This window comes from Artemia sp. Qi Xiang Cuo, chromosome 11, assembly GCF_049724085.1.
Source record: "Artemia sp. Qi Xiang Cuo chromosome 11, ASM4972408v1, whole genome shotgun sequence".
Classification (NCBI taxonomy): domain Eukaryota; kingdom Metazoa; phylum Arthropoda; class Branchiopoda; order Anostraca; family Artemiidae; genus Artemia; species Artemia sp. Qi Xiang Cuo.
In genome coordinates this window covers 3,852,379-3,867,289 of record NC_142804.1, presented here as the reverse complement: position 1 = coordinate 3,867,289, position 14,911 = coordinate 3,852,379, and the positions used below count along the sequence as shown (strand labels likewise).

General features: G+C 35.7%; 1 protein-coding gene across 2 annotated transcripts in view; it reads left to right on the top strand.

Annotated features, from left to right (window-relative positions):
- LOC148946542 (uncharacterized) overlaps positions 1-14,911 on the top strand; it is a 217,096-nt gene that overhangs the window by 30,784 nt on the left and 171,401 nt on the right. The window contains exon 2 of one of the 2 annotated variants that reach the window (XM_089097432.1): positions 9,826-9,939. The exons of the other annotated variant lie outside the window; for it this stretch is intronic. Within the exon in view, the coding sequence (XP_088953558.1) occupies positions 9,864-9,939 (76 nt within the window). The 5' untranslated portion in view covers positions 9,826-9,863. The remainder of the gene's footprint in view (positions 1-9,825; positions 9,940-14,911) is intronic. 2 annotated transcript variants of the gene reach the window in all.

The following is a 14,911-nucleotide window of genomic DNA, read 5'->3' as shown; positions in this document are numbered from 1 at the left end:
CCCGGGGGACCTTTGAGGACCAGGGGAGGGCCTTTGGGGCAGTTGTGGGCCGGTGGAGGGCCTTTGGGACCCCGTTGGTCCTTTGGGAGCTCGATGGGCCTTTGGGGGGCCCGGGGATGGCCTTTGGGGGTCTGGGTGGGCCTTTGGGGGCGCCGGTGGCCCTTGGGGAGCTTGGGGGGGCCTTTGAGGGTCCGGGGGGACAGTTGGGGGCCTGGGGGACATTTGGGGACCGGTGGAGGGCCTTTGGGAGCTTGGGGGGCTTTTGAGGACCGGGGACTTCCTTCGGGGTTGGGGTAGGAGGATTGGAACCCTTTGGGGTTGGGTTAGAGGACCTCACAACACTGTTCAAATGAAACTTGTGTATTATAACGACCACACTCAAAACCTCTTCCAAAATCTCTTCAAAAATCTTCTTTTAAAATGTCTCTATCTGTTTCGCCGAAATAGTTCCATAACCTGTCTAAAACGGTTTCGCCCAAATAATCCCTAAACGTAAATTCAGCGTGTTCCTTTGTTATTGGCATCTCTGCGCTAACGCATTTCAAATTAATAAGAAACCTTTTCGCGCGCTAAAACAATTCATCGCTAAGATGTTTCTTGCCTAATTGTTTCCCTGGCCTTTGGTTATTAATATCCTTTGGAGTTCGAACAAAAGAGTTGTTCCCGAGGCAAAGACATTAATGATTTGGATCTATTCCTGGAGAAATGTTTCTAGGGCGAAAATTTTTAAAGTCTGACAGATGATGTCATTGATTGATTGATCTGTCAAGAAAGGGGAAATTAATTTGTTGTTTCTAAGGGGAATTATTGATTCACGATAGGTGAATTGAGGTCGACAGCACAGGTGTTCCAAGGTCGATGTTGTTGTTGTTGTAAGTGCACGCTCACAGCGAATGTCAAGGTCGATGTTGTTGTTGTGAAATTTAGGTCATTGACCCCATTAACCACGTGTTCTCCCTAATGACTCCATGCCCATATTTGGTGCCCCGTCAGTATTCTATGCCCATATATGGACCATACACCACGTGGTTCGTACCGGTGTTGTAAGTGCACGCTCTCAGTGAATGTCAAGGTCGATGTTGTTGTTGTTGACACACTTTGATTACGCAATCAATTTAGGTCATTGACCCCATTACGTAATCATTCTCCCTAATGACTCCATTCCCTTATTAGGAGCCCTGTCAGTATTCTATGCCCATATAAGGAGCCCGGTCACGAGTAACACCCCCTCCTCTACTGGCATATAAGTTTTTTTTTAGAAAGTGTGGTTTTATAAACTTTGGAGGGGGCTCATTAGATTGGTAATCAGAAGCTCTAGTGCCCTTTTTAAGAGTCAAAGTGATCGGAGGGCAATTAACCTTCTCCGAGCCCACACACGTCGTATTTTTCTGGAATGCATCTAATAGAAATTTTGAGATAGCCATTTTTTTTAAATAGTCCAAATATTATATAACAAAGCTTTTGGGGTTGAAACAAACCCCCAGAGCCTAGGGGCAAGGATTGTAAGTTATGCCCCTGGGGAATTTAATGTTTTTATGGAAGTGATGACTAAATAAAGTTTAGAGGAGGCTCATTTGGTTGAAAATTGGAAGTTCTAGTTCCCTTTAAAGAGTCGAAAGTAATGGATGACAGCTAGACCCTTTCCCCTCCGATTATCTCTCTTCACAAGACGAATCTGACTGAAATTGTGAGATAGTAATTTTGTTCAAAATAGTCCAAAGAACATATAACAATACCTCTAGGATTGGCACAACCCCTCAGTGCCCTGTGGATATGATTGTACGTCATGCCCTGGGGGCATATAAGGTTTTTATGGAATGGGCGGTGGTCGTATAAAGTTCAGATGGTTCTCATTTGATTTGAAATTGGAAGTTATAGTGCCCTTTTTAAGGGTCAAAAGTGATTTCTTCGTGATGAATTGTGTTTCAAATTTGATATTCGTATATTGGAAAATCCACGACTTCGTGAAATCCTCCCCCCTGAGCATCTCCCTTCGCGTCAAAGGCTCCCGCGACATGTAGCTCAACCGGTACCAAAAATTCAACTGGTACCAGCGCAGCATATGCAGTACACAAGTAGTTTTGTTCCCTTGTTCGTCAAGATTTTTAGTTCTGTACCCACTCGTCAATAATCGTCAATTATGTTCAAACCTTCAGGGCTACTTCTATTACTAGTTCTGCTCGTAAAATTTAACTAAATCAAAAAAGTGTAAGTGTATTCATAAACGAGTCAAACTCAAAACGAGCTGAAATTAACAATGAGTACGGCTCGAAACTCCTATGCCTTCGCAAGGCCAGAACATAATTTGCACTTTACTGAAAAAAAAAATTTAATATTTTCACTTTTATAACTTTAAAAAATCAAATATTATTATCATTTCAAGGAATAAATATAAAAATATGTATATTAAACTGACAATGCACATTCATTTTTTTTTTTTTTTTTTTTTTTTTTTTTTTTTTTTTCATTTTAGTGCAAATTTTGTTCTGGCCTTGGGAAGGCATGGGGTTTTAAGCCCTACTCGTGTTAAATTTTGCTCGTTTTGAGTTTGACTTGGTTATCTGTTGTAATTTCTGTTCGTTTTGGGTTTCATTTATTTATCGATGCTTATTTGTGGTAGTTTTACGCTTGGTAGATTGTTTGATTCTATTTTTGCTCAGTTTTGGTTTAATGGAGTTTTTTACTTTTCTTTGGAAAACGTATTTTGTGGAAAAAGTTTTTAAATTAATACCCAGAAAGATCGGATTAAGTTCTGTATAAGGGCTATATTTCTTTTGTCGACATGCTTACATCTTCATACTAAGCAAGGGAAACGTATCTTGAGGGACCCAAATTCAGATTAATGAGAATTTGAAGCAGGCACGTACGGAGAACTTCTTTTCGGGGAGAGGGGAAGGAAAGAATAATTCTTTTTGATCATTTAAACAAAAAATACCCCCAAAAATAGGGTTAAGCGGGAAAGGGCTGAGGCCATCCCCCAGAGGATGTTGCTGTGAAATCTAGCACTTATGTCATTACTGGTACAAGTTGATTTGAATCTCTTTCATTTCTCGATCTTTTTCCTCTTTTATTTCTTGTTTGTGTTGGTTGTGTATTCGTAATATGTTTTTTTTGCCTGCTTAATGTCCTGTTGAAAAAGTTTCCTGAAATGGAAGCCAAAATGCATGTGTATGTCCATTGGAAAAGGGTTGTGAAAGTAAACTCAAGGTTCTCACCATTAGAATAATATTCACTAGTTTTTAATCAAGGGTTGTGAAAGTAAACTCAAGGTTCTCACCATTAGAATAATATTCACTAGTTTTTAATCAAGGGTTGTGAAAGTAAACTCAAGGTTCTCACCATTAGAATAATATTCACTAGTTTTTAATCAAGGGTTGTGAAAGTAAACTCAAGGTTCTCACTATTAGAATAATATTCACTAGTTTTTAATCATTTTTCCATGTTTAGTACAAAAAGACATGTTTAGTAAAAAGGTAAAGGACGTACTACATACTAGACTTTAAAGTCCAAACCAATGGCGCTGATCTCCGTTTCAAGACCCTTCAGCCAGGAATTGTAATGGCGGGTTGTGGGCAAGCCATCCTATGCTTTCGTACACCCTTCCTGTTTATCTGTCCCAGATTTCTCTAGGAACTCGTTTAGAGTTGGGTCGAATCTGGCTGAGCTTACAGAGTCACGCCACTGAGTTGTGCCTCAACCCCAATAATCAGGAATACCAGGACTTGAACCCGTGTTCTGAAGGACATTGGATTGAAGGTTCAGCACGCTAACCACTCAACTCGAACAATTATGACTCGGAAATAGTGTATAGTTTTAGAAATGTCCTAAATATATCTTGTTCTTTTTCAAGCTTTTTGATCATTTTTTCGATGTAAGCCAATGGTCTGTAGTCATTCCCTTATATAGAGATTACTCATATCCTGCTTTTTCAACGACGTAGTTGTTGTGGTCCCCTGCTGCTGTGTTATGGTCCCCTGCCCCATTCAGCTAAGGCCAAGGCCAAACCCACTATGCTACCACAGAAATTTTGTTTCTCATACCAGTTCTGCTAATGGGAAAATTAAATTCGGTGCCGTCTTCTTAAAAGGGGAACTAATAAATCTAGATGGCGTCTGTGGTCCGTATTTTATGTAAGAAATATGCTTGTTGTCGCCGAAAAATTTAGTAATACACAAAGAAGTTTCAAAAATAAGATTGCAAAGTTTGGGGTTTGATTATGCTCGACGAATATTAAATGGCTTAGGCATTTCAACTGCCTGAAAATGGTTCAATCTGATTGCTCTACATGTTCATGACTCTATAAAGAATGACCCATCCCCTAATTTTTTATCAGAAGAACCATTTCCAAGAAAAACTCGTATAAAAATACCATTTTAGGTATTTTGGTCCCTCACCATGGCTTGGGGGCCAATAATATGCTCTACAAGCTTAGGTTGTAAAGTGAATAAAACTACATTTTAAGGAAAAGACATTTTCTCTGTTCTCTCTCACAGAGGAGTGTAGAAAACCTTTTTTTCTTTTACATCGGAAACCATATGTATTTTCGATGCAATACCTTAAATTGGTTTTTTTCCCCAAGAACACACTGTTTTTCTATGACGAACAAATAACGTTCAAATGGGGGTAAGTCCATTTATTAGACAGTGAAAACAGATACAAAATTCTGGATATTTCGACCACATATACAGCGATAGTCATCAGAAGAAAGACATGACGATTGTTGTTCTCTAATAAATGGAATTATCTCCATTTGAACGTTTATTTGTAAACCATATATACTTTGTTTGTGCCTTTTGAAACATGGATTAAAATTATGAAGTGTATCAATGCTTAAAGGAGGTATAAAAGAATAAACATTGTAACAAATTACCTAGAGTTCAAGCAAAGAAAAAAAAATCGACTGAGAAAAAAAGGAAATTTCATGAGTATGTAGGGGTTCCATTTAATTTTGGACCATTACAACCTTTGATATTTAATTACCTATTTTATAATGATCTCCCTTGTCCTTACCACAAAGATTTTGTTTTTTGCAATAAACGATGTATTACTTAAAAGGAAACTAATTGGCAAAATTAATTATATTAAGTTTGTTATATTAACTTAGTTAATATAACAATAATATTGACTATAACAATTACAATAATATCACAATAATATTGACTATAACAATTACAATAATATAACAATTAATATTAACAATAATATTAATATAACAATAATATTAACTTAGTTAATTTTATTAAATTTGCCGTGGTGTTAGATTGCCGTGGTGTAGTTACTAATAATGCAACAAAACGAAAATTAAAGTTAATTATGGAAACTTGTTTGTTAAAAAAAAAATGTTTCATTTGATTGGGCTATTGACTTAGTTTTTGATAGTCAGGAATTAGATTTGATAGTCATATTGCTGGAGTGAAATAATAATTTAAAGATACTTAGCAATATTCTTTTCTTCTTGTGATAGACGGATTGTGCTTTACGTTTGAAAACCGCTCCATGTTTTTCTACTGTTGGAGTCAATCTCTGCACTAGATACAGATTTACCGTGTTTTCTTGATACTAGGTGATTATCCATTCTAGAAGGGCGTTATAAGGAAGCCTGCAGTGAGTTAGTCCTGTTGAACTCACAGACAGATCTTGTAAAGGGATTCATTAACTAGACCCTATCTTAGATCGACAATGGGGGATGGAAGGCTCAGTGATCTGGTGTTAGTTTTATTGAAAAGCCTCTTGTAAGATCGTTGGATCTAGTTGGTATAGTTGATATTTTTGGGAAAGTGAAACCTCATCAATTCCCAGTGTTGCAACAAAACTGTGAATTACTTCCAAACATCAGTTTTATGTGTATTCATTTCTATGCTAGCCGCTGTAGAGAAATTGCTCTGTAAACAACTTGGCGAGCAGGGTACTGTAGGGGGCCCAGAGAGTTACCTCCTCCTTCTAGTTTAAAATGGAATGACATCACTGATTCTAGTGCGGTGTTGGTAAATACGGAGACATTTCCAGTACTGGGCTATGAATTCAGTGAAAATACCACTTAGGCCCAGATTCGCCAACAGGCTCGGGGCCTAGGGGCGCACAATGCCAGGGAGGGGGCAGTAAATTATCACTAAATCATTTTTTTTCTTAACAAACCTGGACTGATGTGATTTATCGTCAAAGTGTCAGGTGGACTCTGCTGCCGCGCTGCCTATTCACAGAAAAGTGATTTTAAAAAAATACAGGAATTTCGTGGCCACTTATAAACTGTCAGATGTCTCCCAAGAATAGCAGCTAAAAGTTCGGTACAATCTCTCTATTCTCTTTCATTACTTTTGGCTCATTAGTTGCGTTCTGTTCAGTGCTACCACTATCCCCGAATATTCTGGGATTTCCCTGAAAATCTCGCAAAAACGGAGCAGCAAAAACACTTGGGCCTAGAAGCGTCAAAGCTTTAAATCCGGTCCTGATATCACTCTGCCTTTTTTATGCTCTTTTCAAATATAATAATCGTTTAACTCGGAAATTCAATTTTAAACCCTTAAGGATGATACGTTTTCTTCTTATTTTTGGCTTCGGAAAAGGGTTAAAAACAAAAATTTTTACTTCATAACATGCAGAATAAATGTAGTTTACATATTTTGACTACAGCTCCACTATAATTCACCCCTAATATACAAATATGTAGTCCAAATTATATATTTCCCATGTGTTTTCCGGCTCTTGCTTTTGTCAGAGTAGATTCAATTTACGGGTACATGAGTTAAAACAAGAGTGACGCATGGCAAAATGCAACCTTTAATAAGACGAAAACACCTAACGGCTTAACGTAAACGTAGCAATTTTTGAAAGATTTACTCATTATTTATTTAATTGGATCTTGATGAATCAATAAATAATTTCCTAGACCACACTGTTTTTCCATTTGAAAAAAATTAAGAGAGAAAAATGGGATTAATTTAAATAAAGCACTGGAACAAAACAAAAAATAAAAAACAACAACAAAACTTTAAATAATAAAAAAAATCTGAACATTTCGACTCTACGTCCAGCAGCCTTTTTCAACAGAAAAACGATTAAGGAAAGAGAAACAATTTTTCTAAAATAAAATCACCTAAAGAAAACAACAACTAAAAAAGAGGAGATAAAAGAACTGACACGAAAAAAACAAACAGATAAATACAACTCGCATTTTAAACACTGCCAGAACTGCAAATATTGTAAATGTATGACTAAACATTAAGATCAAGGATTAGTCAGACAATTAAAGTATTTGCGGTTCTGGAATTGTTTAAAATGAGAATTTTATTTATTTGTTTGTTTTTCTTGTTTGTTCCTTTTTTCATCTGTGTTAGTTGTTGTTTTCATCAGATGATTTTATTTTTGAAAAATCGTTTTTTTCTTTAACTTTTTTTCCATTGAAAAAGGCTCCCGGGCTTAAGTCGAAATATTTGCATTTTTTTATTATTTAAAGTTTTGTTATTGTTTTTCTGTCTTTAGTTTTGTTTTGTTTTTTCTCTTAATTTTTTGTACTTGATGAATCAATGCCTGTGGATCATATAACTTTAGCAATTATGGATTATAATCCATAATGGGGGGGGGGGGGGTACAAAAGGATTTTTCAAGGGGTTAGGGTGTTTATAGAAAAACTTTAAAAAACGCATCAAAAATTTGTTTATATTCATTTTTGTTACGTGTTTGCGAGTCGGACAAACATTTTGGGGGGATGGGGCTAAAACCCCTAACCTCCCCCCTCTGGATAAGGCCTTGATGTGATGTGCTCCATCTTGTGGAACGGAATGTTTGGCGAAGTGTGGATAAAAATATTGACAAAGATAACGCTTTGAAATCATGATGTCATTCAATTTAAAACATGAAACAATTATTAGCTTGCTTTTGGTCCCCTCTACATACCAAACATTATTTCGTATTTTATTAAAAATTAAACATGAAGAAATACATACATATGCCATTTTTTAATTTTTCGGAAGAAGTATTTTCAGGCGATCCTCCTAGAATGGGCCCTCCTTATGATTTCTGATTTGACTCGTTCTAAGGAGGAATATGCAGTAAAGGAGTGAGGATAAAAACCGTGATTTTGTAATTGAGTTTCTGGATTCTGTTTTGGTAGAAAATGGGGTTTGATGAGAAACAAATGTTACTTTTTATTGAATTCTGTGAATTGAACATTTTGTATGAAACGAATTTAATAGTCACTCGCTGCGTGTTTTAAATTATATTTGAGATATTTAAAATTACTAAACAGAAAAATTGTCATGGGTTTGCGTATGGTACGAGCTCATTAACCATGCCTTTAAAAAAACTTGATCGACTCTCTTAGGTGAAATATTAAGCCTTTAAACACAACGAAAATCTTTAAATCAACATCTTTCAGTCAACATTTTATTTTCAGGCAAACTCTCTGTTTCTCTGTGCAATATCTTTGTGGATTTCTGTGGTAATTTTTTGTATGGAATTTTAGGCCAGGAAAAAGATGCAAAAGTTTTTAGCGCACACAGGGAGATACGCGCGGACTCTTCGCCGAAGAGCACATTTTATGCGATTTGCCTCATTTAGAAAAAAAGGTTTCTCTTTAGGATTTTGTTTTGTATTTATCTTATTGGGGTGCAATTTTCATGTGTTATGTAAAAAAAGAAAAAGTTATTCAATCCATATTACATGAAATTTGCTATATGTATTTTTTTCAAATGGTGTAGGCCTACTTCTAATTTTATTTTAAATATATTTTATTATAAATGTAATTTCCTATCCAAGTTTAATTTTTATGGAGTTAATAGAAAAAGACGTAACTTTAGGTTTTGATATAAGTGCGTAAACTGGAGGTGGAGTGGTGTCTCGCCCATATAATCTAGAGATTTAACAAGGTTCTATAACTTATTACGTGTCTTTTATGCCCAAAATAACTCTCAGTTAAAAAATATAAAACTGAGCTAAAAATTGTTAAAAAAAAGTTTTCTTCTTAATATTACTGTAAAAAATTTTGTTCATTTTTACGAGCTTTGGGCCATTTTAAAACTTTTGCCCTTCAGAAAGAGACATTTGATTGATAATGGTCCCATTTCTTCATGGACCACCTAAATATTTTCACGGACCACCAGTGGTCCATGGACCACAGGTTGGCAACCGCTGATGTAGACGACAAAATAATCTACAAACAAGCATAACACAATCTTAAAGAGGCGTCTAAATTAAATTTTAGTAAGATCCGAATTTCACACAGGCCTAGATGCATGACAGATGTTTGATGCATTGAGACTTAAGACAGGCACTTAAAAGGCATAGCTAATGTCCATTTAAAACTGAATAATACGTAATTTGTGATGAATCAAGGAATGCGACCACCAAAGTATCAGTGTAGTAGCTTCCCTTGGGCATATAGAAGGAGGGACTGAACGCAATTATAGAAAACTGAATCACTAATTAATCATAGTTGAGCCATATCAGAATTTAAACAGATTTGTTTTTAAAAAAAAGTTTATTAAAGTTTTCAGAAAGAGCTGCATACGTCAATACAAACTTTACGGAAAAATTTTCGGTGGGTTTTCAACACAAGAGACTCGGGGATCGCCACTGTCCCAAATCAAAACATATTCCCAGTTGAAAACAGATCATGAGCGACTGCTGTTTAAAGTTAGTGCTGAAGTCTGAAGCTGAATGATGAAATTTGAAGCTTACTGCTGTTGAAAGTTACTAGGCTGCATCCAAAACCGCATCCAGGGGGGGGGAGATAAGAAGATTAGAACCACCCCCACTCAAATCTTTGTCCGATTTGTAAAAACGTAACTAAAATGCATATAAACAAATTTGTAACGCGTTTTTTTTTAGTTTTTTGATGTTCCCCTCCTCGAAGAAAAATCCTGAATATGGCCCTGGTTGCATCATATATTGCGCCTCAGAAAAGGATGAAACAAAAGGAAGACACCGAAGCAAGGATAACAAGTACAAAACTAAATCTCCAAGCCCCCTACTCCGCCCCAAATTCGGAGGCGTGCACATAACCGTACTTTTACAAAGGAGTCCTACTGAGATTAGTGAAAAGGCCCCTGTCCTATAAAAATATGGCCGAAAATGTACTTTTTTTCATCGTTATTCGTAAAAAAAACTTCCAATAAAAAGATGCCTCACTAGGAGCATTTTAAAATACTATAAGGTCGATTTTAAGTCAAGGAGATAAATCCGTGCCTTATTCAGTGCACTGAAGAGAGAATTGAGAGCACAAAAGTAACTGCCCCCCCCTTTTCCTGTGAGTAGGTGTGTATTGTTACCGTACTTTCACGGAGGGGGGGGGGAGTGGTCCTCCAAAGATTGGAAGAAAGTCCTTCCCCTTGGAATACAATTTGTCCAAAGATGAACCATTTTTCAATACTGAGCCATCCTCAAAGGAAAATGTTACCCCTCCCCCATAAAGGATTTTCAAATAATATAAATAAATTTAAAGTAAAGGAATTAAAGGCTCGTTTTCTTCAGTACATCCATCTGAGAATCGAAAGCGCACCGAAATCACACGAAGTAGCACCGAAAACTCACATTCGAAAGTCGCATAAAAAAGCTTTAAGAAAAGAGCTAGACGTTCCGAACAAAAACAGGTTTCTAGTTAGCATGTTCGATACACCCCCTGAGTATCGATACACCACATGTGAGTATCGATTGGTACCGTTAGCGATCGGTAATTTCATAGAAAAAATTACCAGAGAAATCCACAAAGATATTACACAGCGAAACAAAGAGTTTGCTTGAAAAACAAAAATGTTGATTTAAAAATCTTCGTTGTTTTTAAAGGCTTAATAGAGAGCCAATCCCTAACCTAAAGTATAAATTTAATAAGCTTTTCACGATAATTACTGTCAATTATAGATTAATAATCCACACCCTTCTAAATTTAAGCTGTGTAAAGCCAGTTTTTTGCTCCAAAATGGCTCATTGCTTAGGGTTAAAAAAATATTTGACCCGGTAGATTTATTTACTATAAGTTAGAAACCCCATGCTTTCTTCCTAGCTGCTAATGCAGCATTAGTTGGAGGTAATATAAGCATTAGTTGGAGTTAATGTCTTTTGATTACAGACAGGCGGCAGGACATTATGGACTATATTCATGCATAAATTCATTTTGCATATATTATGGAATCCGAGGCAACGACCTCATTAACCTGATCATCCTTTTGTACGGCTGTAACAGTACTTGTAGCGGCGCCTCAGGGCAGGGGTGTTTATTGGTATGGGGTTATGCAATAGCCCCTATCCTTCAAACAGATTATCAGTTTAGCTGAACTAAGCAGCAAAGATAAAGTCCGTAAGCAGGAATTAAATTCAGGAGAAGGCAAAATAAAATAAAAAGATTACAATACCAAAACGTTTATTTCCAAAATCAATGACGAAGAAAATCGAAAAAAAAGGAATTTTCTGACCATAGCACCATGGGCCTTCCTCAGCAGTGACAAAGAACACAAAGAAACAATGAGAAGATAAACCAAAAATCGCGAAGAAAGGAAGAAAACGAGGACAATTAACAGCCAGTGAGGACAATTCACTGGCTGTTAATTGTCCTCGTTTTCTTCCTTTCTTCGCGATTTTTTGTTTATCATGATTAGCCAGTGTGGTCTCAGAAATTATTTACAACAATGAGAAGAAAAAAAAGAAACACAATGAACAATAAGAGAGAGGTTTGAACACGGCAAAACCAAATAAACAAGATATCATATATTGTTTTTCAATGTTTAATATTCCATTAACATAAAAAAAGAAAAAAAAGAAGGAAACTTATCATATATTTAAAATTTAAAAGTTACATTTATTAGTATATAGCTTTATTGCAACTGAAAAAGGCTAAAAAAAGAATTGAGATGGGGGTTTTGTTGACACATTAAACGATTTCTGCCGCTGTACATTCTTGAATCTACATACATCTATGACAGTATGTATTTCTGTTTGGCTTTCTATTTCTCCGAAAAAGTTTCATTCTGTTTCATTTTTCTATCCAGTCTCCAACATTAATTTAGTTTCGTTCCAAAGGCAACTTATACGTTCCTGATTTTTTGCGGCTCAGCATAAGCTCCTTGAAAGTAAACTAATACTTATGTGAGCAAGTGTTCTCAAAGTTGAAACAGGTAACCTACACAGCTATCACTTTCACAATTATTAAGTTAATGGACTTTCCTGAAATTATTGAGTGAGAAAATGCTAGGACCCTTTTCTATGAGTTAGAAAAGCCAAGTGAACATTTTGCACTTCTTTGGAAAAAGTGAAGATAAAATAAGTGATGAAAATAGTAACAATTGTGAGCTGACCAGTGAATTTGACTTACCAGAGCATCCATAGTCTTGTCAGACAACATTACAAAGAACATTCAAAAAGGAGGCGAAAAGAAAAAAAAACAAAATGTCAAGAAAATAGGATTCAGTCTACCTGAAACTTCGATTTATTGAAGAACCCAAGACCTCTGAATGAACTAGAACTGGAATGAAATGAACTGAATGAACTGTACCCAAGACCTTTTTGTGTTATTTATCATGCAAGTTTATCTAATGCTGTCCTGAAAACGTCAAAACTTAGAATTCACTTGCAATCAAAACACCCAGATTTGCATATTAGCCCCTGTTGCAGATTAGCCTTCATTAATGGCTTCCTACTTGATAGCACTCAAAATTGTACAGAATGATAAACCATATACGATAGGAGAAGACTTGATCAAACCTTGCATGTTTCAAGCCTGTGAAGCTGTTTTGGGAAAACAGGCTATCCAAAGACTGAAATTAATTCCCAATTTCTGCTTACACTTTTAGGAGCAGAATTGAAGAAATCGCTGAAGATTTTTAAAAATCAAGTTATGAAAATGGTAAGAAATGCATCATTTTATTCAATTCAACTTGATGAATCTATAGACGTCAGTAACAAAGCACTTGCCCCTTGTGTTGTAAGAGTTGATTTTCAATGGGAATTACAAGAAGAACTTCTTTGCTCGCTGAAATTGGAGATCAGAACAACCAGCTTCGATGTTTTTAAAGCACTTGATAGTTATTTCCTGAAGCACTTTTTTTTACTTTACTTTATTAATAAACACGATAATAACTCTTCACAATTTACAACTACTGCATTAATGAAAAAACCTAAGTTTTTACTGACGTGCAGTAAAACGGCTAGCCATTTAAAAAACACACGAACAAACAATAACTAAATAAACTAAAAAATGGGGGAAAACAACAAACAAACTCCTTCACATTATCAATTCCAAATTAACTTCTACCTCCCTACCCCTGGACCCCCAATCCACCCGTTCCTCCCTACCATCTCCATTTACCCTACCACCCCATCTACCCAATCCTCCCTACCTTCCCATCCACCCGTTACTCCCTGCAACCCCAACCACCCCTTCCTCATTAAAAATAAATAAATAATATTAATAATAATAAATTAAATCAAATTCACATATTTATTAATCATTTTTTAATAAATATTCCTTTACCTTTCTCTTAAACTCCAAAAGATGTTCAGCCGCCCAAATGCTCACTGGCAAGAAAATTCCAGACGGCAGTTCCAAGAAACTGCAATGGGAATCCTGCTCTCGCGCTACTTCTAAGCTCAACCACCAAATTTTCACTGTTGAAAATGGAAAAAATGCATTGGCATTTGTACAGACGGTGCTGCAAAAATGACTGAACATTGCTCAGGAGTTGTTAGTCACCCAGGCATTTTGTCTACCCATTGCATCATACATTGTGAGCAGCTTGTGGTAAAAAAAATGCCCCCAGAAACAATTATGGATTTGGATGAAATAAATAAATGATGAAATAAATTGGATGAAATAAATTGCGGATGAAATTAGACATAAAGCTCTGAACTCTCAGATGTTTGAAATGCTCTGCAAAGAAATAGGTTCATAGTATACTCACCTTTTTCATCATACTGAGGTAAGATGGCTATGGAGGGGCAAAATATTGAGCCGACTATTTGTCTTTGCGTAGATTTTTTTTTTAGTAGAAAAATAATCAGAAATTTCAAGGACTTGTCCGATGGTGAGTGGGTAGCGATGCTTGCATACATGGCAGATATTTTTTTCTCTATTAAATGAACGACTAAACATATCTTTGCAAGGACAACTTAAGGACCTGTTTACATTATGAGGAAAGATAGATGCTTTTCGACAGAAATCATCACTGTGATCCACGCGGTTGGCAGATGGAGACCTACAAATGTTGATGAATGCATGGGAGAGAAGGATCTCAACTGTCAAGGGGTATCCATGAGTATTCAACAGCACTTTCAGTCACTGATATAATATTTTGATTTGTATTACCCAAGGGAAGAAGATCCCAGACATGTAAATATGTAGATAATAGATCGATTTGTATATAACATTGAAGAGGACAAAAAAGCAAAAAGGAAACAGAAAGCCTCACTTGTCTTTCTTGTGATGACAAGCCTAAAATCCAAGTCCTCTTTATCAAAGGCTCATTTTTGGGTATCTCTAAAAAATGACTACCCATTACTGAGTGAGAAAGCTATGAAAACTTTCATACAAATTTCAATTATGTCTTTGTGTGACGAAAATATTTTATATGTGACAGTAATTAAAACTCGGTACCGCTCTCCGCTTGAAATATATGTAGCTCTTCGTTTTGCAGTAACATCTTTGAAACCTAACCTCCACATCATGATGTCAAATACGCAAGAGAAACCACCTCACTTAAAAACGTCAGTTAAATATATATATATATATATATATATATATATATATATATATATATATATATATATATATATATATATATATATATATATATATATATATATGTATATATGTATATATATATATATATATATATATATATATATATATATATATATATATATATATATATATATATATATATTCTGTATTTCCTATTAATCATATTGCTACTGGTTAAGCAGATAA